At 44.3% G+C, this 25,396-nt stretch overlaps 1 protein-coding gene across 2 annotated transcripts in view; it reads left to right on the top strand.

The window, feature by feature from the left end:
• The first annotated feature begins 2,111 nt into the window (after window positions 1-2,111).
• Window positions 2,112-25,396, top strand: part of PARD3B (par-3 family cell polarity regulator beta) — a 539,269-nt gene continuing 515,984 nt past the window's right edge. For both annotated transcript variants that reach the window (XM_060281957.1, XM_060281959.1), the window contains exon 1: window positions 2,112-2,244. In XM_060281957.1, the coding sequence (XP_060137940.1) occupies window positions 2,125-2,244 (120 nt within the window). In that variant the 5' untranslated portion in view covers window positions 2,112-2,124. The remainder of the gene's footprint in view (window positions 2,245-25,396) is intronic.

Genomic DNA, 25,396 nt, shown 5'->3' on the forward strand with positions numbered 1-25,396 from the left:
TGGGCCGGCCCTGCTTATTGTCATGGGAAGTATGCATACTATTGCCACCAGGCCATACTTGTGAATTTGGTGGTGCTGTGTTCTAAACCACAGAGCCTAGGGCTTGCCGATAAGAAGGTCGGCAGTTCGAATCGCCATGATGGGGTGAGCTCCCATTGCTTGGTCCCAGCTCCTGCCCACCTAGCAGTTCGAAAGCACATCAAAGTGCAAGTAGATAAATAGGTACTGCTCCGGCGGGAAGGTAAACGGCATTTCAGTGCGCTGCTCTGGTTCACCAGAAGTGGCTTAGTCATGCTGGCCACATGACCCGGAAGCTGTACGCTGGCTCCCTCAGCCAGTAAAGCAAGATGAGCGCTGCAACCCCAGAGTCATCCGCGACTGGACCTAACAGTCAGGGGTACCTTTACCTTTACCTAATTGCCACATAAACACACCGGGTTTGCACAGTCCCACAGCTGGTGAATGTGAGGAAGATCACAGAAAGCAGGCTAACCTCTCTAAGTCAACTTCGCTGGTTTGAATTGTCTATTTAATAAATAGTAGTCTGCACTAAAGGGAAATCTGCAAAGTTAAGCAGGCTACGGTCCGGTTTCAAATCGGATGGGGAAACCGCGTGTTAAGATTCCTGCACGGGCTGGACTAGATGACCCTTTGCTCCCTTCCAACTCTATGGAAGAATACATACAATATGCCCTTTCAGAACTGGGATCTGTAAATGTGAAAGATGTCCCCCGAGTTTGCTTTGCTGCCGTCCGTGCAGCCTCGAAGTCTGCGTGCAACACTTAACATGTTTTGGGGAAGGCTTGGCAACTGTATTTAAAAATTTCAACAAAGTTTCGGAAAAACAAAAACAAAATCGCAACTTTGTGGGAAACAGATCAAGCAGGGGATAGTTTCCCTCTGCCTTGCCTCGCCCTGGCGAGAGGACTTGTTGCTGCGCTGCTACGGAGCTTGCATTTAAAACGCTCGATGCAGGAGGATTAGGAGGAGGAGCAGGAGGGCGGCTGGCCGGCCCAGGAGGTGTCCGCGGCCCCTTTAAGCTGTTGCCGTTGCTGCGGGAGGAAGCAAAGCACGCGCGCAAACCTTGCCCACCCCCCACGACCGAGAACCGTGCCTTCCCTTCCCGGGGTGCTTGGGCGCTGAGCCGTGAGGAGTTGGGTGGAGAGACCCGGGCAGGGCGCGCGGGAAGGGGCGGGAGTAGTGGCGCCCAGGCAGCTGCCCCACAGAGAGGGGGCGGGCGGCGGGAAAGAGAGGGAGGAAGGAAGGAAGGAACCCCCTCGCCGCAGTTCCCAAGCTGCCCTCGCTCCGAGACTGAGGTGCCTCGCCGCGTTGGCGCGCCTCTCTCCAAGGCTCGGCCTGCGCTTCTTCCCCTGGGGCGCACAGACGCTTCCAATCTCTCCCTTCCGGTTTTGGCCGCCTCCGCCTCTGGGGAAGCAGCCTGTGGGGAAGGCTCTGCGGGGTGGGGAGCCAAGGGCCGCCCTTTTCCCTCGCCCCCAGGGCCGCCGCCGCTGCGCGTCTTCGCCGCTTCCCAACTCCCTCCGAGCCGCCGCCGCTTGCGTTTGAGCGCGCAGGAGACGGAGGCCGCGCGCTCGCCGCCGCCGCCGCCGCCACCACCCTCCTCTCTTCCCCCTCCGTGGTGTGTGCAGCTGCCTTCCATAGGGCAGACCCAGTTTGCTCTTCGATCCCTCCTTCCCTTACTCTGCCTCTTTCTCTCTCCATTGGAGAACTCGAGTGTGACCTTTGTTGCCGTTTCGCTTTGCCTCAGCCTCCAGGGCTGCTTGGCCTGCCTCCATCTCCCGGGCCTGTTTCCCTCCCTCCAGCAGTTCTGGCCCTCTTTCCTTCTCTATCTCTCTTTCTCCCCCTTCCCTAAACACCTGCTGCAGCTCAGAGGAACTTTTAGTTATTCTCTCTCTCCACCCCCCACCCCATTGCCCCCCAAACAGTGAGGCTTAGGATCTGTTTTAAGAGTTGGAAGGTGAATGTTATTTTGCTCACTTTGCTGGCAAGGTTGCCCACAGCTCTCTCCTCCCCGCCCCCACTCCCAATCTTTTCCTTTTGAAACCCCTCGTTTTTTAAAAAGCAACAACAACAACAGGCCTCTAAATAGGTTTTTATTTGGATGAGATGAAAGTGACGGTTTGCTTTGGCAAGACGGGGATTGTGGTGCCCTGTAAGGATGGACAGATCCCGGTTAGAGACTTAACACAGCAGGCTCTCCAGAGATACCTGAGAACCAAAGAAAAGGTAAGGAATGTTCTTTACCTGTAACAAGGCAAGGCAAAAGTCACCTCCTGTGGCTTCTGCCTGCAAGGTGATTGCATGCATCCTTCTGCTCCATGTGTACATATTTTGAAACGGAAGCACATTGCCAGTTTCTTGAATGGCCTTTTCGTATGATGGTAGACTGCTGTCAAAAATGACACCACAGTGTAAGATGAGAGATGGGATTGTGATGTTCCGTGTCAATTTCCCTTCATAAATGTTGCTTATAAACATATTGTCTGGTTTCCTTAAGGGGAAAAAAACAACCTGTTGTGTTTTATGTGTGGCTGAAGTGTTTATAAAGGCAAAAAGTTAGTTGCAAATAGCAATGCCAAACTTTTGTTTTATTTATTTATTAGATTTATATACCACCATCGTAAGATCTCCCTGGGAGCTGATAGGTTGTCCAGCCAATAGCAGCTCTTGGGTACAAAGGAAGACAAGGGGTTGCAATAATACTCAGAACAGCACTGCCAAATATGTTTGTATGAATTGTTACAGTCGGAAGGTTAGATGTACAGCTCTATTTTGTTTACCGCTTCAACGGGCCTTTATTCTAATTTAAGTGTCCTGGGTTTTGCAGTGCTGCTAACTTCCATGTTAACTTAGGTGTTTTTCTTCTTTGTTTCTGAGCTACTTACCACAGGTGACTAAAGGTTCCTAAACTGAAGGACCATAGACTTGTTAAAGTCTTCATCACTGGACTTGTCTGTCACTTTCTAGCATTCATTATGATTTTGCCAAGCTGATGGCCAGCAAAAACCAACCTCCTTTTGATGAATGATCTTCACCCAGTCGTGGCATCTAACAGCAATTGCTATGTGGGTCCATCTCTATCTGTCTCATTTTGAGTTCTCGCGCTGCCCCGCATTCCTGGCAACTGCTGGAGGAGGAATGGTGAAGTCACCAAAAATGGGATGGCTGAGCTCCATGTGCCTTTTAATGATGTAGGCTGGGCAGAGAGTATTCAACTGTGGGAAGTTGCTTTGAGGGATGTCCATCTTGCAACTGGAGAACATGCTCTGTCCCTATGATGTTTTCCTCTTGTCATCCATACAAGACTGATAGGCATAGCTGCTGCTGCTTGTTCCTTCTTCATTTTCTGAGATCACAGTGTGTTGGATGGTATGAAAGTGGGTGGGTCAGAGGTAAGCCTCTGTTGTGTCTTGGCTCCATATTTCCTGTAGGAGATGGGTCAGGGATGTGTGGCCCACCAGAAGGTGTTGGACTTGGTATCCCATCAGCCCCAACCACCATAGCCAATGACTGGAGTTGTATTATCTAGACCAGGGGTGGCCAGCTCCCAAGAGACTGCGATCTACTCAAGGAGTTAAAAACCGGCAGTGATTTACCCTCCTTTTTGGGGTTCAGGTCAAAGTTGTTGAACTTTTTTTAGGAAGGAGGAAGACGAATGGGGGGGTTAAGGTCAAAGTTGTTGAGTTTTTTTCTGGGAGGAGGTAAAATGTTGAGCTTTTCTTAGGGGAGCCACAGTTGTACAGTTTCTTTGGGGGGAGCCAATGATCTACCAGTGATCTACTGCAGACATCCGTTGATCTACCGGTAGATCACGATCTACCTGTTGGACATGCCTGATCTAGACAGCTGCTGGTTCCTTTCCTTGCTCTGGGACAGGCATCCCCAAACTTCGGCCCTCCAGATGTTTTGGACTACAATTCCCATCATCCCTGACCACTGGTCCTCTTAGCTAGGGATCATGGGAGTTGTAGGCCAAAACATCTGGAGGGCTGCAGTTTGGGGATGCCTGCTCTAGGGTGATCTTCAAATTCTGGTTACAGGTAGGTAGCTGTGTTGGTCTGACACAGTCAAAACAAAATTTAAAAATCCTTCCAGTAGCACCTTAGAGACCAACTAAGTTTGTCATAGGTATGAGCTTTCGTGTGCATGCACAATTCTTCGGATACACTTCTGTTTCAATGTATCTGAAGAAGTGTGCATGCACATGAAAGCTCATACCTATGACAAACTTAGTTGGTCTCTAAGGTGCTACTGGAAGGATTTTTAAATTTTGTTTTGACTTCAAATTCTGATCTCTCTCTTATACAGGTAGTTTCATGTTCCACCTGAGTTACTGCTTGTGAACCTTTTCTATTTTTAAAGTATCTCTTTTGTTCATGGCATGTCTTAAACCAAAAGGGATAAATTACTACAGGGGTCAGCAAACTTTTTCAGCAGGGGGCCGGTCCACTGCCCCTCATACCTTGTGGGGGGCCGGACTATGTTTTGAAAAAATAATAATGAATGAATTCCTATGCACCAAAAATAACCCAGAGATGTATTTTAAATAAAAGCACACATTCTACCCATTTAAAAACACGCTGATTCCCAGACCGTCCATGGGCCGGATTTAGAAGGCCATTGAGCCGGATCCGGCCCCCGGGCCTTAGTTTGCCTACCCACGCCTTACTACAATGAGTTGCTGGCTTTGATAAATGGAGAACCCTTCTCATTGTTAGTAGAGTGGCAAACTTGTATGTCCATCGTGCGAGAAACCAGGGTTTGATTCCCCAATGGCAAGTGTTTATTACTAGGACAGGACTATAGCTCAGTGGTAGAATGCATGCTTTATGAAACATGCCAAGTCCAATGCCTGACTAGGCTGGATGCAGAATTGTATGTTTTAGGTTTGGGAAATCCATCTGCTCAATGACAAGCAATATCTATGTTGGGAATATAGGGCTGGATATATCAGACAGCTTTGTATGTTCATCTTATAGCCATACTTAGAGTAGAAGCATCACACTAATTGAAAACAAACCATTGAGTAGCAAAAAAATGATGTAACTTGTACATGAACAGTTCAGAGATTCATGAGGTTTGATGGTTGATTTTGGCCTTCCAAGGGGCTCTGCCATATGATAATAAAGATTTTTGTCATGAAACATTTGTAAACACAAATCACTCCTCCTAGTCCTCTTTCCCTCCGCCATAATGGGTGGTTGCTATTTCAGAATGTTTATTGAACTGCTAAACACATGTTATACTCTGCTGTGTTAAATATGGGTATAAAAAGAAGATAAAGCAGTAGGGCATAAAGGGAGCGGTTGTATTTGGCAAACAGTTGTGATGGCGTTGTATTTGGCAAACAGTTGTGATGGCGTGCATATTTACTTACAGATCAGGGCGGTCCAGCTTTTTATATCAAATGGGTACTTCAACATGGAACCCGCTGGCTGCACACTGCTGTGTTGCACGGGGGTGTGGAGTCAAGCCAAAATTGGATGCTCCTCTCCAACCCCCATGCTGCCTTCCCAAAGCTAGGTGAGAGATGCACTGGGCTTTGGGAAGGAGTTGTGATGCTCTGGCAGAGCCCTAGAGGAGGCTTCCTCAAAGTCAGCCCTCCAGATGTTTTGAGACTACAATTCCCATCATCCATGACCTGCCAGCTAGGGATCATGGGTGTTGTAGGTCAAAAACATCTGGAGGGCCGAGATTGAGGAAGCCTGCCCTAGAGCACTCCTACCTCTTGGGAAGGATGTGGGAGGACTCTAGGACCCTGCCAGATGTTTCTGAGGGCCCCGAAGAAAGGCCTTGGAGGGCCGCATGTGGCCATTGGACCACCCTGCCTTAGATGCCCCTCAGAGTCCTTGGTTCTCACATCAATGTTGGTTTGGGCCAGTGTGGCATTTTCCAAGTTTCTACAAATGCTTGATCAGTGCTTTCTTCCTTCTCCTTTAAAAGCAAGCACATGCTGATGATGTAAATCAGGTACTCTGCAAGTGTTTCGTTTTTATTGCTCTGTTAACACCATCAACCCTAGACACCTGTGTGTCGTGTGATTGATTTGGAAGAGAGTTGATTACAGACACATTTTCTTTCTTGATAATGCTGCTTCACAAGCTGAGTATTCTTTCATCCACAAGATGCAATATCAGTGTAGGTGGTTGAGAAAGAACCCTCCGAAACTCTTCTAAGTTTTTTCTTCTTCTGTTGACAAGGAAATACCTTGTATTTTATGCTGATTACAATGCATTGCAATTCGTGCACCAACTATGAATTATTTGCGTATGAAACTATGTATTGTAATCACAGTGCCTGTGTTCTGAGTTCCGAAAGATATGATCTCTTTCAGAACTAACCTTAGAGTTCCAGCTTTGGTGATGTGTTTAAAGTTTTGCATGACTCACCTATGAAAGAAATAGGGGGCTTGGAATAGGGGCCCGTGATAGATGTAACTCTGTGACAAAAGTCCAGGAAATTAATTTGCTATTGTTCTAGAGCAGGCATGTCCAACAGATCGATCGTGATCTACTGGTTGATCACAAGGTGTTCCTGGTCAATCGTGTCCAAATCTTTGGCCACTTAATGATCTCCCCCCCAAAAAAAACCCCGCACTCTGGCTCCTTAAAACAAGCTCAACAACTCTGGTCCATTCTCCAAAGACAATGGGTAGATCACTATCTGTTTTTTTATACTGTGAGTAGATTGCTGTCTCTTGGGAGCTGAATGTGCCTGTTCTAGAGGAGTGGTGGGGAACCTATGGCCCTTCGGATGTTTTGGACCAGTGATGGCCAAACTTAGCCCTCCAACTGTTTTGGGACTACAATTCCCATCACCCCTCACCAGTGGTCCTGTTAGCTAGGGATGATGGGAGTTGTAGTCCCAAAACACCTGGAGGGCCAAGTTTGGCCATCACTGTTTTGGACTATAGCAGGGATGTCCAACAGGTCAATCGGGATTGACTGGTCGATCCCCAGGAGGTTCCAGTCGATCGCGGTCTCCTTTTCCTTTGCTTTTGCCTAAGAGCACCCGGCCCGGCCCCCTCTCCCCTCCCTGCATTTTCTCCTGATCTCTGGAACGGAAGAGTTTTTGCTGTGATGCAGATTGCTTTCACAGCAATCTTTTGGTGAGCGACTAATCCCCTCCCCCCTTAATTTTTCCTGGAACCCCCCCAGAACCGCCCTCCCTGAACCCCAATAAAACAGGGCTTAAAATGGGGCACTCACTCTATCTAACAAAAGCTTAACAGCTTTGACCAGAACCCCTAAAAAACGGGGGTAGGTCACTGCCAGGTTTTAATTCTGAAAGTAGATTGCAGTCTCTCGGGAGTTGGCCAACCCTGGACTATAGCATCCATCAGCCCCAGTGAGCAGAGGCACCTTGATCGCCGTACTGATTGCAAATATGTCTATCCGCTTTGCAAGAATCTGGGATGCAGTCTGAGTTATGTGTGGGAAGTTCCATTCAATTAAATGTCCCTCTTAAGCAATGCTTTCAGGGGAGGAAAGATGAAGATTCAGCTTCTCCTGTCTTTGATAAATGTTTGAGTTATTAGTGTATAGCATCCAAAGTGCCTGGTTATTTATCTAAGCCAAAAATTGTCACCGTTAATTACGATGGTAAAACAAACAGTCAAACTTCCTCATAAGTTTGTTTCATAAGGGAGCAAGAAGTTATGGAATCCAAAACAAACATTCCAGAGACCTGAAAAATTCAGGTCAAACTTCTTGTGAGAGATTCTCAAAAAAACCCTGCATTGTTTGGTATAATAGAGCTGGGATGTTCTTCTCTTGTACTATCCATATGGAGACAAAATCTGAAACAGAAAAATATATATTAAAATGAAGCCTCTTGTGCGGTATAAGGAGACATAAAGGTAAAGGGGCCCCTGACCATCAGGTCCAGTCGTGTCCGACTCTGGGGTTGCAGCGCTCATCTCACTTTATTGGCCGAGGGAGCCGGCGTATAGCTTCCAGGTCATGTGGCCAGCATAACAAAGCTGCTTCTGGAGAACCAGAGCAGCACACGGAAACGCCGTTTACCTTCCCGCTGTAGCGGTTCCTATTTATCTACTTGCATTTTGACGTGCTTTCGAACTGCTAGGTGGGCAGGAGCTGGGACCAAGCAACGGGAGCTCACCCCATCACAGGGATTCGAACCACCGACCTTCTGATCAGCAAGCCCTAGGCTCAGTGGTTTAGCCCACAGCGCCACCTGGGTCCCTGCATAAGGAGACATAGGAGAGTGAATAATTACTACTACGGGTAGTTAGCAGCCAGGAGTTTTTGAATGGTGAGCCAGATCTGCACCCTAAGGTAATTTATCTGGCCTCACATTTTAATAAAGGTACAATTAAAACATTCTCAACATGTAAGAAATAGAAGTGCTGGTTTTTATTACAGAGCCTGATTACTTGTGAGGCATTCAATTTTGTGCAGCAAATAGAACGGCTTCTGAGAAAACTGAAGTTAGCCATCCCTGATCTAAACCAGGTGGTCTCTAACAGATAAAATAGCTATTTGGAATTTGGGGAAAGTGTGGGACATTTCAATGAGAGGCAACAAATACTTTTAGGCTGAACTTTAACTAGTATAGTGGTACCTTGGTTCTCAAACGTAATCCGTTCTGCAAGTCTGTTCCAAAACCAAAGCGTTCCGAAACCAAGGCGTGCTTTCCCAAAGAAAGTAATGCAAAATGGATTAATCCTTTCCAGACTTTTGAAAACAGCCCCTAAAACAGCAGTTTAACATGAATTTTACTATCTAACGAGACCATTGATCCATAAAATGAAAACAAGAATCAATGTACTGCAGGCACACAATCAATCAGTAACTGAACTGGGTTCCACATAGTCACAAAAACAAAACAAAAAAGCCACAAAAATGCATAATAAATAGCAAAAACAGACAGACCTCAGTGTAGCACTCAAATTGGAAGTGTAACACTCAAAACAGAGCATGTTCAGTTTCCGAAAATGGTTCACAAACTAGAACACTTCCGGGTTTGCAGTGTTTGGGTTCCAAGGTGTTTGAGTAACCAAGGCGTTTGAGAACCAAGGTACCACTGTATGGGATTATCACTCCCAGCTCCACGACTTGTTAAAAAGTTACCAGTGAGCTCATTAAAGCTGAACAACCAGAATGGTTATCTTTTTGCTGCACTGCTTAATATCTTCAACTGCTCATAGGTGGGAATAAGTAGAAAGTAGCCAGCAAGCCTGTCTCTCAGCATTGAGCTGCAATGTTTTTGTTTGTCATGGAGAGTGTTCCTCAAACAAGGAAAAAGTAACTCATCTAAGCTTATTAAAGGTAAAGGTAAAGGGACCCCTGACCGTTAAGTCCAGTCGCGGATGTCTCTGGGGTCATCTCGCTTTACTGGCCAAGGGAGCCAGCGTTTATCCGCAGACAGCTTCCAGGTCATGTGGCCAGCATGACTAAGCCGCTTCTGGCGAACCAGAGCAGTGCACTGAAACGCCGTTTACCTTCCCACCGGAGCGGTACATATTTATCTACTTGCATTTTTGGCATGCTTTCAAACTGCTAGGTGGGCAGGAGCAGGGACCGAACAACGGGAGCTCACCCTGTCGCGGGGATTCGAACTGCCAACCTTCTGATCGGCAACCTCAAGGCATACTAAACTGAAATGGGTGAATTGTTAGTTTGAACTCTTGGTGTGTACAGCATGTACACCAATATGTATCTAGCTAGGAAAGGACCATGTACAAGTAAAAACTACATGGGCAGTGTTGTGCTCTTGCTACCCGTAGAGACAAATATTAGGGCATTCAGAGGCACAAAGCTCACCGGCAGCCTTCCTTACATAGTCAAGATATGGGCTGTGAGCCAAAGCATTGTGTGCACTGATCTGTTCACCTTCGTGGTCTTGACCTTCCTGAATCTCTCAGGGCCCTTTGGACTGGCACCCACAAGGTGCAAGGGAGTTCCGAAAGTTAATATTTTGCCCTTCTTTAAATGATTTATAGCGGGGAAATAAATAATAATAATAATTTTATTATTTATACCCTGCCCATCTGGCTGGGTTTCCCCAACCACTCTGGGCAGCTTAGCATATACAAAATGGCAAAACATAAGATAATTAAAAATTTCCCAATACAGGGTTGCCTTCTTCAGGTGTCTTCTAAAAGTCAGATACCCCATTCAGGACCAGGGAGTCCCCCACACCTGCCCGCCTCCTGTCCCCCAAAAACAGTAGGAAAGGGGGAAAAAACATTAAAAGGTCCTTGGAAAGACAACATTTTTGAAGAGGTTGCTTTACTGAAATTGTTTATAAAAGGCAAACTAGTATTTTTTTATTAAAAAATCAGGACTGTAGGATAAACAACACATACTCTGAATTATGTATGTGAACAAATCATCCAGTTATTTATAGAAGTCTTGTTTAAGCTTGCATTATCTCCTTTCCCCTACTTCTTTACGCTTATATAATGTATATTTTTGTACAGTATTTATGTGACTATTAAATATTACTGCAACTGAGCACAAGTGCTTTCCTCTAGCACATATTGCGTGGGCATGCACATGGATGCCACCTTTGATTTGGATCCCAGCCAAGAAATTGTTTTTCACAAACTGTGTGGTGAGGAGGGCTGGAGAAGACTTTGTCCCTACTGCCCACACCTCCCTTAGCTAGGCATTCTTCATGCTTGTGAGAGACCAAACAAACAAACAAAAAACAAATGTGCCATTCTTTCCAGACATCTTCATAACCGAGTCGACCTTTCCCCAAGCCTCTGTGGGGATTGCTCTCCTCCAACGGAGGCTTGGGAAGGAAGCTGCACGTCCACCAGCCATATATTTGGCAGGGCGCAGCTTCCATCCTAAGCCTCTGCGGGGATCGCTCTCCTCCTGTGGAGGCTTGGGAGGTAAGCTGCATGCCCACCAGCAATATGGTTGATGGGACACAGCTGGTGGGCATGCAGGGAAAGGGGAGGCCTGTTGGATTTTTTGAAGAGTCAAGTTACTTTAGAGCCAGTCTAATGTAAATACTGTCTGTTTAAGAGAAACAGGTGCCAGTGTTTCTGTTAATTGCTCACAGGCGTGGGCTCTGCTTCTTGTATATAAGGCTCTGCCAGAAAGCCTTCTGTATCTCTTAGTTAGATCTTTTAGTTTGATTCATCTCTAAGTAGATCACTCTCTCAGTTGTTCTCAGTTTAAGAGATTCCCAGTTGAATCTTAGTATGAGAGTTGCTTAGTTATAAAGCTAGTTTGCTGTTAATTCTTGGGTAGTTTAATGGGAGTTATGTGGGAGTTTGTGGGAGGTTTGTAATGTGGGAGAAAGCATTTATCTTTAGTTTAAAGTCTCTTTAGATTCAGTTTGTTTTTCAGTTAAAGAAACCCAACCGTTTGTATTTTCATCTGCATACTTTTACAAGTGTGCAGCTAGTAAGGCGTTTCATATAAGGGAGATAATTCCCTACACCCTTGGTGGTGTTTTCTTAGCCAGGTCAACTTCTGACCGCGTATACTCTGCGTGAAGCGTACTTTAAAGGGCTGCTGTAAACTGGGATATATGATTTAGGTTAAGCAGGTTTCAATATCCAGTTTTCTCCAATATTATTCTTACCATATATATTTATATTATTTTCCAATAAGGCTGCCGGCAAAGCTGCGTAGCCCCCCACTTGCTGGGGCGCCCCTGAGAGGCCGGCGCCCTGGTGCAATGCACCAGTAAACCCAGTGGGAAAGGCAGCTCTGCTCAGGGGTGTGGGCTTGAGCCCCACCTCGGTCAAAAAAATTCCTGCATTGCAGGTGGTTGGACTAGATGACCGACATGGTCCCTTCCAATTCTACAATTCTGTGATTTTTTGAATACTTTGCATCAGTTTACGATGTAAGCTTTCAGGCTAGGTTCAGGGGGTTTGGGGCCTTGTAGTGCAGTGACCCCCAATAAGTCTTGAAACTGCTTTGCTCTAGGCGACCTAAAGTCCCCCCACATATCAACAGATTGACTGAATGGGAATTGTGCCCTTTTGTTGCTGCTACTGTTGGCGTGTTGGTTTTTGCTTTTGTTTAAAATTTCTTGTGCTGTTTGTTCTTATTCAGGGAGCAGGGTATCAAATGCATAGCTGCCAAGTCTCCCGTATTCCCCGGGAAACCCCCGTTTTTCCAGCTGTCTCCAGCCAAAAAAACTGGGGTTATTTTTGTTTCCCCCCGGTTTATTCTGGTGCGGTGGCCATTTTGGAACTGGGCGGAGCATGCTCAGAGTCGACTTTGATGCTGCTTTGCCCAGTTCCAAAATGGCTGCAGCGCGACTTCTGGTGCGGCAGCCATTTTGCAACAGGGCAGAGCATCATCAAAAGTAGCTTCTGAGCATGCTCCGCCCAGTTCCAAAATGGTGGCAGCACTACTTCCGGTCTGCTACTTCTGGTCCAGTCCCTTATTTCTCAGGCCGGAACTTGGCAGGTATGGTCAAATGTTGTGAATAAGTCTCATGTTGTATATGCAGCTTCTGTTACACATTGTCAATCAGGGTGATAGAAACAGTTCAGTTCCTCATTTAATCTTGTACATGATAACCCACATCAAGGTTGCAGTCCGGTGCACATTTTTGGAGTCTACCTCGTCAAACAGCGAGGCTCGCTTATGGGTAAACATATACAAGGTTGTGCTTCACAGCTGCAGTCTTAAGCATGCGCCAGCATTAGAAACTCAGATATGTAAGCTAGGTGCCAAATGGCTCCTTCGAACAGGGTTACAGTCCCCAAACACGGGTGGCGCTGTGGGTTAAACCACAGAGCCTCGGGCTTGCCGATCTGAAGGTCGGCGGTTCGAATCCCCACGACGGGGTGAGCTCCCGTTGCTTGGTCCCTGCTCCTGCCCACCTAGCAGTTTGAAAACACATCAAATGCAAGTAGATCAATAGGTACCGCTCCGGCGGGAAGGTAAACGGCGTTTCCGTACGCTGCTCTGGTTCGCCAAAAGCGGCTTAGTCATGCTGGCCACATGATCCGGAAGCTGTACGCCAGCTCCCTCGGCCAGTAAAGCGAGATGAGCGCCGCAACCCCAGAGTCGGTCACAACTGGACCTTTACCTTTACCTTACAGTCCCCCAAACGAAAGACTTAGTTGCCATTTTGGGGCCAGATGCCTCAAAAGTCGAATTTGTAATATGACTTTTGGGTTCCTGAAATTCATTCCGATTGTGCAGATGAAATATACCTGATAGAATTCTACAGGATGTGTTGCTTGTGTGAGTAAACAGTCAAGATCGAAGGATCTCCAGGCATGCAGATGGTGGAGATGTCAGACGCCATCCTGGGGCCTGGACGTCTTGCTTCCCACACCCTTGGCTGATTATCGAAACTTCTCGATAATGGATAATTAACAAAAAAGTTCAATCACAAGGATGTAAACTGGTGTGGTGCCACACACATCAACGCTGTGAGGGCTATATCTTCCCTGTGACTAAAAAAAAAAGTTTTCTTCAAAGCCCTTATCTCTAGTAGTCTGATCTCAAAACTATCAGATATTCTGTATTCATGGTTTAGTGGAGTTTTTTTAAATAAAGAAATTAGAGTTGCTCTACAACCTGTAATCCAATTAGAGAAACGTCACACACCCAGCAGAGTTAATGCTACGTGAATGTAGTTTGTAACTGATTTTGTAAGCATTTAAAAGAAAATAAGATGATTAGCAGTAGTTAACATGGATTTTTTTTCAAAAACAAATGCCTAAACAACCTAGTTTTCTTTTCTTTTCTTTTTGGCAAAGTAACTTTTTCCCCAGTGGGAATACAAATCAGTTAACTGTTACCAAGCAGCAGAAGTAAGCAGCTTGTGCCTGACTCTCCCCTAGGTGTAACCCTGAGGTGTGGCCCTTTAATTATAAACAAATAGGACTCTGAGCTGCAACTTTTCAGTGAGGTTTTCTGCTTAGAGGGCTTCTGGGTGTTTGCCTTTGCCTCTTGGGATTTCCTGTGGGGATCCATTAAGAATATAGTGTCAAGAACTTAGTCCTTGCAAGAGACAAAACTTGCCGCTGGTATTGGAAGAGGAGGATTAACTGTGCATCAGGACTATTTCAAGCAAACTATGTTTTTGCTTCTAATTGTATCATTTCCATTGGGTACCCCTAGTCTGGGCCTCTGATAGATTGATGGATAATGCAAATATCTTTACAGGCAACTCCCAACTTACACAGGTGTTACTTCCTGGCACCCTGCGCGCATAAGTGAAATGCACGTAAGCGGGGAGGACCCTATAGAATTTGCGTGGCCCATGAAGATACCCTCCCCACAGCTGGAGGTGCAGTGGGGCTTTGCATTTTAATCCTGTTTTTAAGTTGTATTTTAATCAATTGATTGATTAAATCGGTCTTGGCCGGGGAGGACGGGGTATAAATAAAAATGTTGTTGTTGTTGTTGTTGTTGTTTGCGTTGTTGTTGTTGTTGTTGTTTGCTTTGGCTGTTCAGACTCCCTGACGAACAAGTGGTGCACGGGTTAGTGCAGGGTTCCCCAAACTAAGGCCCGGGGGCCGGATGCGGCCCAATCACCTTCTAAATCCGGCCCTTGGACAGTCCAGGAATCAGCATGTTTTTACATGAGTAGAATGTGTCCTTTTATTTAAAATGCATCTCTGGGTTATTTGTGGGGCCTGCCTGGTGTTTTTACATGAGTAGAATGTGTCCTTTTATTTAAAATGCATCTCTGGGTTATTTGTGGAGCATAGGAATTCGTTCTTTTTTTTCCTCCAAAATATAGTCCGGCCCCCCCACAAGGTCTGAGGGACAGTGGACTGGCCCCCTGCTGAAAAAGTTTGCTGACCCCTGGGTTAGTGTGTCAGCAGCAACTGCTTTTCCCTGCGCCAGCTGTTAGGCGGGGAGGCTGAGCAGCCAAAGCAAAGCCCTGCTGAGCTTCTGGCCTCTTTGACTCCCTCTTTGGACTCTGGGAGGGTCTCTCTGCAAGCCACAAGGACTTTCCAGCTCTCTCCTGCCGCTTCTGTTTTCCCGGAGCCGCATGTGTACATGGTTGCACACCAGTAGATCACGCACAAGAGGGGAGTTGCCTGTACTTGACTTAGTTGCCTCAGAATCTGCTTCCGCACTGGCTTGTAGACTGAATCCTGAGGAAGGTAAGGGAAAGAACACAAGCAAAGTTAGATTAGCACAAAAAGTTAATGAGACAAGGGAGATGGTGTGGCTTGGCAGTGTCCGAAACACGTATTGTTCTAGGCGCATTTTGTGATGGGGATTTCATGAGCGCGAGCAGTTTCTGAGCTCTGGGTGCAGTACTGCGCCTAAGATTTCAGACTAAAACTGCAGAGTGTAAGGAAAGGAGGACCTTTTTCTGCCTCCCCACTTCCAGCTACTCTCTGAAGACTAGAGAAGAGACCCTCTTGAGCAGGCTGCCTCAACCTCGGCTCTCCAGATGTTTTGAGACTACAATTCCCATCATCCCTGATGACTGGTCCTGCTAGCTAGGGATCATGGGAGTTGTAGGCCAAAAAACCTCTGGAGGGCTGAGGTTGAGGAAGCCTGTTCTTAAGAATATTAGGGAGTGGGCAGGGGAAGGACTAGACCATGTGAAAAATGAGCATAATATTTTAGCTGCAGTTCATTCATTTTCAGCTTTGTATTCTTTGTTATAAAAAAGTGTGCCTATATATTTTGTTGTTGCGCCCATAACCTTGGTTTAAGGTGCCTTTAAGTTCCTAGCTTTCATATCTCAGTTTCTAACACTGTGGCCTGTTTTATGTATGAATCCTGCCCCATGGCTTAGCTATGCTTGGTTACTGCCAGCAAGCTGCAATCTGAAGCCATGGTTACCATGAGAAGGCTTTTGAATGTTGGATTGCCATTATGCTTGAATCCTGCATCCTTTCTGGTTTCCCTTCCCTGTTTCCACTCTGCCAGTGCTCACCAAGCTTCAAAAGTGTTAGACCAGGCACCCCCAAACTTTGGTCCTCCAGATGTTTTGGCCTACAACTCCCGTGATCCCTTGCTAACAGGACCAGTGGTTGGGGAAGGTGGGAATTATAGTCCAAAACATCTGGAGGGCCAAAGTTTTGGGATGCCTGTGTTAAACAATTGGAGTCAGGACACACAAGATGTTAATTCTGTGCTAAATTCTGGGTTAGTTTTCTGGTTACTTTGACCTCTGGTTGGTCTGGGACATTGTTGCCCCACGAGCAGGCATTTCTTTTTAAGAAGCAAAACATAGCTGCTAAAGCAGTGTGGTATATTGTATTTGTTAAGCGAGGAAGGTGAAATTATTGCTTATAACAACCTGGGTTGGTCTACAGCAGGCATCCCCAATCTTCGCCCCTCCAGATGTTTTAGACTACATTCTCCATCTTCCCCGACCTCTGGTCCTGTTAGCTAGGGATAATGGGAGTTGTAGGCCAAAACATCTGGAGGGCCGCAGTTTGGGGGTGCCTGGTCTACAGTGATTTCCTTCAGTTGTATTTCCCTGCTTGGATGAAGTCAGTTATTTCTGATTTTCCCAAGATTATCTGTGTTCTTATAGCATGAGAAACTGTCGGCGGAATTTTTTAGATGCAACTTATTCAGACATGTTCAAGATTATACTGTCTCATACCCAACTAAATATTAATTTATCCTTTATGGATCAGAGTTCATTAACAACCCTCTAATTTGCCCTTGCATCAATATGTTTTCTTGAATAGAAAATCTTAATTAAGCTGTACAGCATTAAAGTTCGTTCACCATGACAAGCATATTAATAAGCCCAAGTATCATTTTGTGCAGCAGTTCCTGATGTTATCGTGGGAGTTGCTGCTGTTCGCTTGCCAGGTTAAGGAGAGAACCCTTTTCACAGTATGAATTTTATTATTTACTTTTTTATTGTATGTGTTAATTGCCCCATAGCAAACTTCTCTGGGCAATGAACAATTAAAACAATTGTGAAATAATAAAATCCAATGAAACACTAGCCAGTAATCTTCACAACTACTATGAAAGCACAACTACCAGTGATCATGTGGAAAGGAAAATAAATTCTGTTGCAATCTTAAAGTGACAGAATCGTAAAAACATCCTTGCAGAGCTAAAGCAACACACTAGTCACGAAATGCAGGGTTTAAGATGTTAATGCAATTCTAAACCAGCTAGGAGAGTGTTGTTAAATAAATAAATAAATATAAAGGTATTTGCCAGATGCTGAAAAGAGAATAATTTTGGCTCCAGGCAGACTTCTCTGGGGAAGGCACCCCATGACTGAGGGCATCATGGATGTTCCCTCTTTCTGATGATTTTGGGGCTCAGGGATGATTGATTGATAATTATTACGGCCATTGGCCCATCACACAACAATTCCCATACCAACAAATATGTACTTAAACCTCCAAATTTATAACAGCCAAAAACTTACAAAAGACAAACAAACAAAAAAACAAAAACAAAAGACCAACAACATACAATACAATGAATTTACAACATAAACATCGCCCTCTGCTCATAAATTAATAAAAGATATCAATGATGATATCACCTAATTACATCCTAAAACAAAAAAAATCATAGTTTAAAAGGGTTATCCGAGCCACGCAGGAGTCCGTTTGTCTTCTTTAGGGATAGGACGCTGATCAAGAATCTGGCAACCGTGAGTGATCTTAATGGGTCTTCATCATTTAGTAGATATCTCAGTTTGGCTTCATTCGAATCATCGGCGATTCCCTTTAGATATGGAGCAAGAAACTTGCCCCTGGCCGATGAGTGAAGAGCACAATCAAGGATTATGTGATGCAACGATTCCGGTGTCCCACAATTACAATCGCATAAGAGCAAGGGGCCCAGGGATGTGTGTTTGTGTAGGGAGAGGGGCAATCCTTCAGGTACCCCAAGTCCTAAGTGGCCAGCAGGACCTGGTGTTGAAACCATCGTTTTGCAGTGAACCTAGACATGGACCTAGCTAATGGAGGGAATAAAGCATGGGTGTAATGTGTTCATAGAGCACCAGGACTCGAGTAGAAATCTTGCTACCATATTCTTCACAAATTGTAGTTATGGATGGTCTTTAAAGGCATATTCAACACATTGCAGTCATGGGGGGGGGTTACCAGTGCATGGATTGCTGCGACGGCGGTATCACTGTCAAAGAAGGGTCATTGTTGGAACACGCATCAGAGCTCAGAAAAGTCTATAGATACTATAGTCCCATAAATGAAAGACTTTGTCCCATAATATTGAATGAGAAAGGCGTAGTGTGCTGTGTGAAGTATGACTATCCCCCCCCTCCAAATAGAATTATACCGCAAAATGATCTCATGGATTTCAAACACATATGTTATGCCAGGCACCCCCAAACTGTGGCCCTCCAGATGTTTTGGCCTACAACTCCCATGATCCCTAGCTAGCCGGACCAGTGGTCAGGGATGATGGGAATTGTAGCCCAAAACATCTGGGGGGGGGCAAAGTTTGGGGATGCCTGTGTTATGCATATGTTATTTGGTAAACCACAGTGATTTTCTTGGTTTACGTTTGTGGCATACACACCCCATCCCCCCTCTTAATAACTGCTTTGGTTTCCCCTAATTCTTGCTGACATGGATGTGAGTCTTTTGCCTTCTGCTGAGGTCCTTCGGTGCTCTAGTCATCTGCAGAAGTGTTTTGTCCCTGGCAGAGCTATCCTGCTTACTTGCTTGAGAGTAAAAGGTTACTCTCTCTTACTTGTTGAGAGAACCTTTTCCCCTTGTTTCTTCAGTGTAAAATTGGCCTAGGGGGCTTCTATGCCTTGTAAATAAGGCATCCTTATTGGCATAGTAGATCCTATGCTGGTTGGTTGCAGTGCCCTGAGATGTGGCATTGCTAATGATGATATCCATTATCCTGTGCACTGCTGTGCTGCCACAATGGCTCATAAGGTAAATGCGCTCTTCTCTGTGGGTTTAAAATTGGTCTTATTTATTTCTGTACAAAGTGCATCAACCAGAAATCAGCTTTGATCTAAAGTTTCCCCAGGGATAGGAAGAGTGGCTAAGGAATATTCATATTGAGTGACAACAATAATTACTGGAAGAACCATTTAAAAAATACCATACATTGATTGCATTATTCCTGTGCTCCAGCTGGAATATGTTACAGAATAGAAGAAGAAGAGGAGGAGGAGGAGGAGTTTGGATTTGATATCCCGCTTTATCACTACCCTAAGGAGTCTCAAGATGGCTAACATTCTCCTTTTCCTTCCTCCCCCACAACAAACACTCTGTGAGGTGAGTGAGGCTGAGATACTTCAATGAAGTGTGACTAGCCCAAGGTCACCCAGCAGCTGCATGTGGAGGTTCAAGGAATCAAACCCGCTTCACCAGATTACGAGTCTACCGCTCTTAACCACTACACCACACTGGCTCCCAGAATAGCTGGCAGAATTACTATTATTACTCCCAGTTTTGTAAAATCCTAAACCCACCCCCATATATATAATATAATAAAAATGTGCCTGTATTTTAACACCCTCCCCTGCTGTGGCTTGCATTGGTAAATAAAGTGCTGGACCTTAATTTAGATGCATATTGTGTGTCTCTGTGTTAAAATTATACCTTATAATTTGGGGAAGGTAAACTGTTGATGAATTGTCTGCTTTATTATGATTCTGCCAGATTTTTTAAAATGGCTATGGCTTCAAAATTAGCATATTACTAAGTAGAGTATTAGCCCAACCTCTGACCTTTCATTTTTTAAAGGTTTGAGTAGATAATGTGAAGAATACTCTCTCATTTCTAGATGGCTGCATCCTTGATGCTCCTTTTTATTTAGCCATTGTTCAAATGTGAACACTACAGTCATTGTGTGTGTCCTCCCCCATTCTTTTGTGAGCTGTGCAGAACCTTTTGTATGCTGGTTTTAGATTGACTGACTGCTTGGTTTGTCAAATAAATCTGGAACAATGGGTGCCACCTTGATAGTGTCACAAAATACATTCTGCAAAGTTGTTAAGGTTCATGAACAAATTAAACTTGGGGTGGTTGGTTGTCTTTAATTCAGTAATGGCAGCTTTGTATATCTTTTCCTGGAGCCTGGATTTCTTGTGTTTGACAACTGGCGTGCTGAAAACATATTAATGGGCTCTGATTATTTCAAATACTGAGAAAGAACTGAGGTGGATTTCTTGCTAAAAGCCATGTACTGTACTTAATGATACCCCTTTAACAAAATAGCTTTGAGAAGTTTTAAACAATGTTGATTATCTTACATGGAATTTAGATTGATAGCGGACTCAGTTTTTGCTTACCTCTAGCTCCCTTTCATTAGTTGTCCAGTGAAATAAGACGAGTGTTGGATATTTTTTTTTTACTATGCATGCAGTGATATCAAACATGTAATGAAGTTTGAACAGTGCTGGATTTACCTATAAGGTAAACAAGCTATAACAGGGGGGGGGGCAACTTCCAAGAGACTGTGATCTACTCACAGAGTTAAAAACCGGCAGCGATCTACCCTCTTTTGGGGGGTTCAAGTCAAAGTTGTTGAGCTTTTCTTAGGAAGAAAAGCCCTGTTTTTTGGAGTTCAGGTCAAATTGTTGAGCTTTTTTAGGGAGAAGGAAAGCCCTGTTTTGGGGGGTTGCAGGGCTTTTTTTAGGGGAGCCAAATTTGTTTAGCTTCTTTGGGGGGAGCCAGTGATCTACCACAGATGTCGAGTGATCTACCGGTAGATCATGATCTACCTGTTTGGACGTGCCTGAGCTATAACTTTGGGCCCCACTCTCTTGGGGACCCCCCCAATAAAATTTAAAGGAGGAAAAAAACTGGATGTACATTTTCAAAATATAAGATTAAAAAACAAATAAAATAAAACCTACATTCAGCAACACTGTTTTGTGTTGTGTATGGACTAATTAGGTCCATAAATTACCATACAATACAGTCATACCTCGGTTAAAGTACGCCTCGGTTTGAGTATTTTCAGTTTAAGTACTCCGCGGACCCGTCTGGAATGGATTAATCCACTTTCCATTACTTTCAATGGGAAAGTTCGCTTCAGGTTAAATATGCTTCAGGTTAAGTACAGACTTCCGGAACCAATTGTGTTTGCAAACCGAGGTACCACTGTATAGCATATATTCAACACAAAAACCAGTGACAATTTGTTGTTGACAAAGGACAGCTGGACATATAAAGGGCCCCATTACCTTCAGTAGCTCAGGGCTTCATCAAACCTAAATCTGGCCCTGAGTTTGAACTAGTAGTGGCAATCACTCTTCCTTCTCTAAGGGTGGAGACCTGTTTGGATGAACCTCCCATGGGGATGGATGGATTCTGATGTGCTCCTGAAGGCTCTGGGAGATTATCCAGTGAAGAAAGCTATAGGGTTATGAAGCAAGGCAGAGGAAGACTAGAGGAGAAGTGGGGCAAGTCTTGCTCTGAAGCTGACCAAACAATGACACGGATTGCTGACTTGGTATTGGACAAAGTTCAAGGTCTTACTATTGGTATATTAAGCCCTTAGCAGTTTGAGTACACTTCCCTTGCAGTATTGGCCTCTCCCATATATGCCTGCTTGACTACATAATGCTTGTTGTGCACTTGAAAGAAATTGATCTTTTAGTGTGCCAGCCTCTATACTTCAGAACTCCCTGCCTGTTGTCCTCGTAATCTGGTGAACCGGGTTCACTTCCCCGCTCTTCCACGTGCAGCTGCTGGGTGACCTTGGGCTAGTCGCAGTTCTCTGAAGTCTCTCAGCCCCACTCACCTCACAGAGTGTTTGTTGTGGGGGAGGAAGGGAAAGGAGATGGTTAGCCGCTTTGAGACTCCTTAAGGGGTGTGAAAGGCGGGATATCAAGTCCAAACTCCTCCTCCTCCTCCTCCTGTTCTCCTCTGTACTCTCATTGGTGCATGCTTCATTTTTATTTTTGTTTTGTTCAAGCAGGCCTGTCCAGAAACATAGATGTTGTTGACATGTTTTAATCTCTTTGTTAGTGTTAGTTATCTTTTGCATGTTTTCAGTCACTTATTTATAAGTGTTCCTATTGATAATTTTAATAATTTCTTGTAAACCACCTAGAGATGTTTATTTGCCATCCAGCAGTATATAAACTTTTATGAATAATAAATTTTAAATAGGCAGGTGGTGTTGGCTTCTGAAGCAGCTGTCATGCTTGAAAGTACCTGTGCACATCAACATCATCATCATCTTCTTGTTTGGCGATCCCTCGTAGTCGAGTAAGATTGTCTTCCATAAAGACGGTTTTAACAGTGAGTCCGTAAGTGACTGTGGAGGATCCACACTTCCTTCCACAGTGGGGACATTGGTTTCTGGGCGGAAGTTGATCACGGTGTGTATTTGCCAAGCGTGCCTTCCTCTTAGCACATTTCTCCCTTATGTCCATGACACTTTTGGTAAAGGTTGTTCTCCAACTGGAGTGCTCGCAGGCCAGTGTTTCCCAGTTGTTGGTGTTTATACTACATTTTTAAAAATTTGCCTTGAGAGAGTCTTTAAACCTCTGTTGTTGACCACCAGCATTACACTTTCCATTTTTAAGTTCGGAATAGAGTATCTGGGTACATAGAGCAGGGAAGTATGAACACACCTCTAGCCATTGTGACATTTATTCACACTTTCAAAAAATGGCATTTTCCCATTCCACTGCAATTGGCTTCAACATTGCAATACATTCAAATGCATAATTGTACAACAGCAAAATCCCACTGACTTAGATGGACTTGGAACTTAGATGTCTTGAAGCCAACTGAGATCAAAGAGGCTTGAAAGGGGTACATGATCCATTTCAAGGAGGATAAGGCATCACTCAGGGTGATGAGACCACATCTCCCTTGATTGTAAAGGGAAGAGAGATGTTGCTAAAAGTAACCCAGTTTAGACAAGTGTTTGCAAACAGTGAAGTTAATGTATCCAAATACTTTAATCAGCTACATGTATCAGATCGTGTTGTGTAAATACAGTGGTGCCTTGGTTCTCAAACGCCTTAGTACTCAAACAACTTGGAACCCAAACACTGCAAACCTGGAAGGAAGTGTTCTGGTTTGAGAACTTTTTTGGAAGCGGAACGTGCTCCGTTTTGAGTGTTACGCTTCCAATTTGAGTTCTACACTTCTGTTTTGAGTGTTACACCAAGGTCTTTCTTTTTTTGCTATTTATTTTGTGTTTTTGTTTTTACAGCTCTTTTTTGTGTGGGACTGTGTGGGACCCAGTTCAGCGACTGATTGATTGTATGAATGTATGACTGCAGTACATGGTTTATTGCTTTCATTTTATGGATTGATGTTCTCATTAGATAAGAAAATTCATGTTAAATTGCTGTTTTAGGGGTTGTTTTTAAAAGTCTGGAATGGATTAATCCATTTCGCATTACTTTCTATGGGAAAGCACACCTTGGTTTTGGAATGCTTGTGTACATTCTACTTTACATGTGTGACTCCCCCCCCCCGGGGGGGGGGCGTTTGGAAGGGAGCAGGGTTCTAAGAAAAATTAATTTGGCAATCCCACCCAGCATTGAGCCCAATGGGTTTTGACCATGCCTGGAACTTAAATTGCGGGCTTACTGTGTACATAATTGTGACAATGGTCTTAGCCAGGGGTCAGCAAACTTTCTCAGCAGGGGGCTGGTCCACTGTCCCTCAGACATTGTGGGGGGCCGGACTATATTTTTTTTTTTGGTGGAGGGAATGAAGAAATTCCTATGCCCCACAAATAACCCAGAGATGCATTTTAAATGAAAGCACACATTCTATTCATGTAAAAACATGAGGCAGGCACCACAAATAATCCAGAGATGCATTTTAAATAAAATAATAATATAATAATAATAATTTATTATTTATACCCCGCCCATCTGGCCGGGTTCCCCCAGCCACTCTGCGCGGCTTCCAACAAAACACTAAAATACAGAAATCCATCAAACAAAAGGACACATTCTACTCATATGAAAACACGCTGATTCCTGGACCCTCCACGGGCCGGATTTAGGAGGCGATTGAGCCGGATCCAGTCCCTGGGCCTTAGTTTGCCTACCCATGGTATTAGCTTTTGCAAAAGAACTCAATATGAACTCAATATGTGGAGTAAGCAAAGACCACCAGATTCCTTTTATGGTAGCCTTCCATTCTAGCACCTCCTAAGTTTCAGCTGGCTGTTACAAAAACTAGCCACTTGGTTGCCAATTCACTTGGCGACACCTTTTGAAAGCCACCTGCGAGCCTCTCTTTGTTGTCTTCTGCCAACGTCAAAGCCTGTGACACTGGTGAGAGCTGAAATAAACCTTCCCATCATTAATGCAGGGTCACAAAACTGGTCGTAACACCTGTGCTTAGAGAAACAGCTATAATTAAAAACAGAACTGACGAAAGCTAGTTCATGAAGCAAAACATCTTCCTGTGAGTCTAGCAGTGTAATAAGCATTACTGGATGCAAGCACCTTGGATTGTTATTGGGGAGGAACTGCAGAAATACTGAATGATACTGAATAATAATAATAATAATAATCCTGTTTCAAAGCATTTTAATTCCACACTCCCTCTGGTTTGAAAATATTTCACATAAAGCAACCATCAAATCCTGGGATATTAAGAAGGAAGGGATTGCTACTGGATCCATACAGACACCATAACTTAACTTCCCATGGACTTAACCCACGGAAGGCAATTTTATGTGGACTTTTGTTTATTTATTTTTAAAAATGTTGCCTATGCCACACTTTTTAGAATTATTCTTCGCTGAAAGCTGCCACCCTGGCTCCCAGAATTCATTTAAAATCCCAACATGCAAACCCAATGGTGTACCTGGTTTGCATATTGAGAATTTTTTTAAAAAACTTGCTGTAATAGACATTAATTAATGTATCTACGTTAATTAAGTAGTGTAACAGTGATTTCATGACATCTGTATTCAAACAGATGTTTGGCACAATCAAGTTGTCACTGGATACCTATTTAGAAATGCATTTTTGCACTTCGGCTGAAAACAAGACTGGTTTCATATCCTTTTACTTGGAGGCTGTGAGGAATTCCATTTGTTTTCTGATTATGTCATCCCTTTTGTAATAATGAAGCCATTTAATAATTTTGTGGTGAACTGAAGACTCTTTCTCTTGGCTGAAAACCGAGCATCACATGCACATTATCTAGAGTGATTATATTTTTCATGATTTTGGCATATTTCCTGGTTTTGGATTGAGGTTTTGTTTATTTTTTTAAAAGGGGTATGTAGATCACGTGTTACAGTGACCCTAGCTATAAAAGTCTCTGTTATAAGTTGCGGTTTCTTTGGAACGTCTGAGCATACTTATGTGGGAGCAGACTACCGTATGCTCTGATCCAGCCATAAAAATGATAGCTACTCTTATATATTGTTGGTAATTGTTTGATATGTATACACGTTCCCTTATTTGAGCATTTGTTGGGCCAATAAACGATACCATATTACATATATACAAGAAACAGTACAGTTCAGAACGACGTGTCCGAACC

Source organism: Zootoca vivipara, chromosome 1 (genome assembly GCF_963506605.1).
Source record: "Zootoca vivipara chromosome 1, rZooViv1.1, whole genome shotgun sequence".
Lineage (NCBI taxonomy): Eukaryota > Metazoa > Chordata > Lepidosauria > Squamata > Lacertidae > Zootoca > Zootoca vivipara.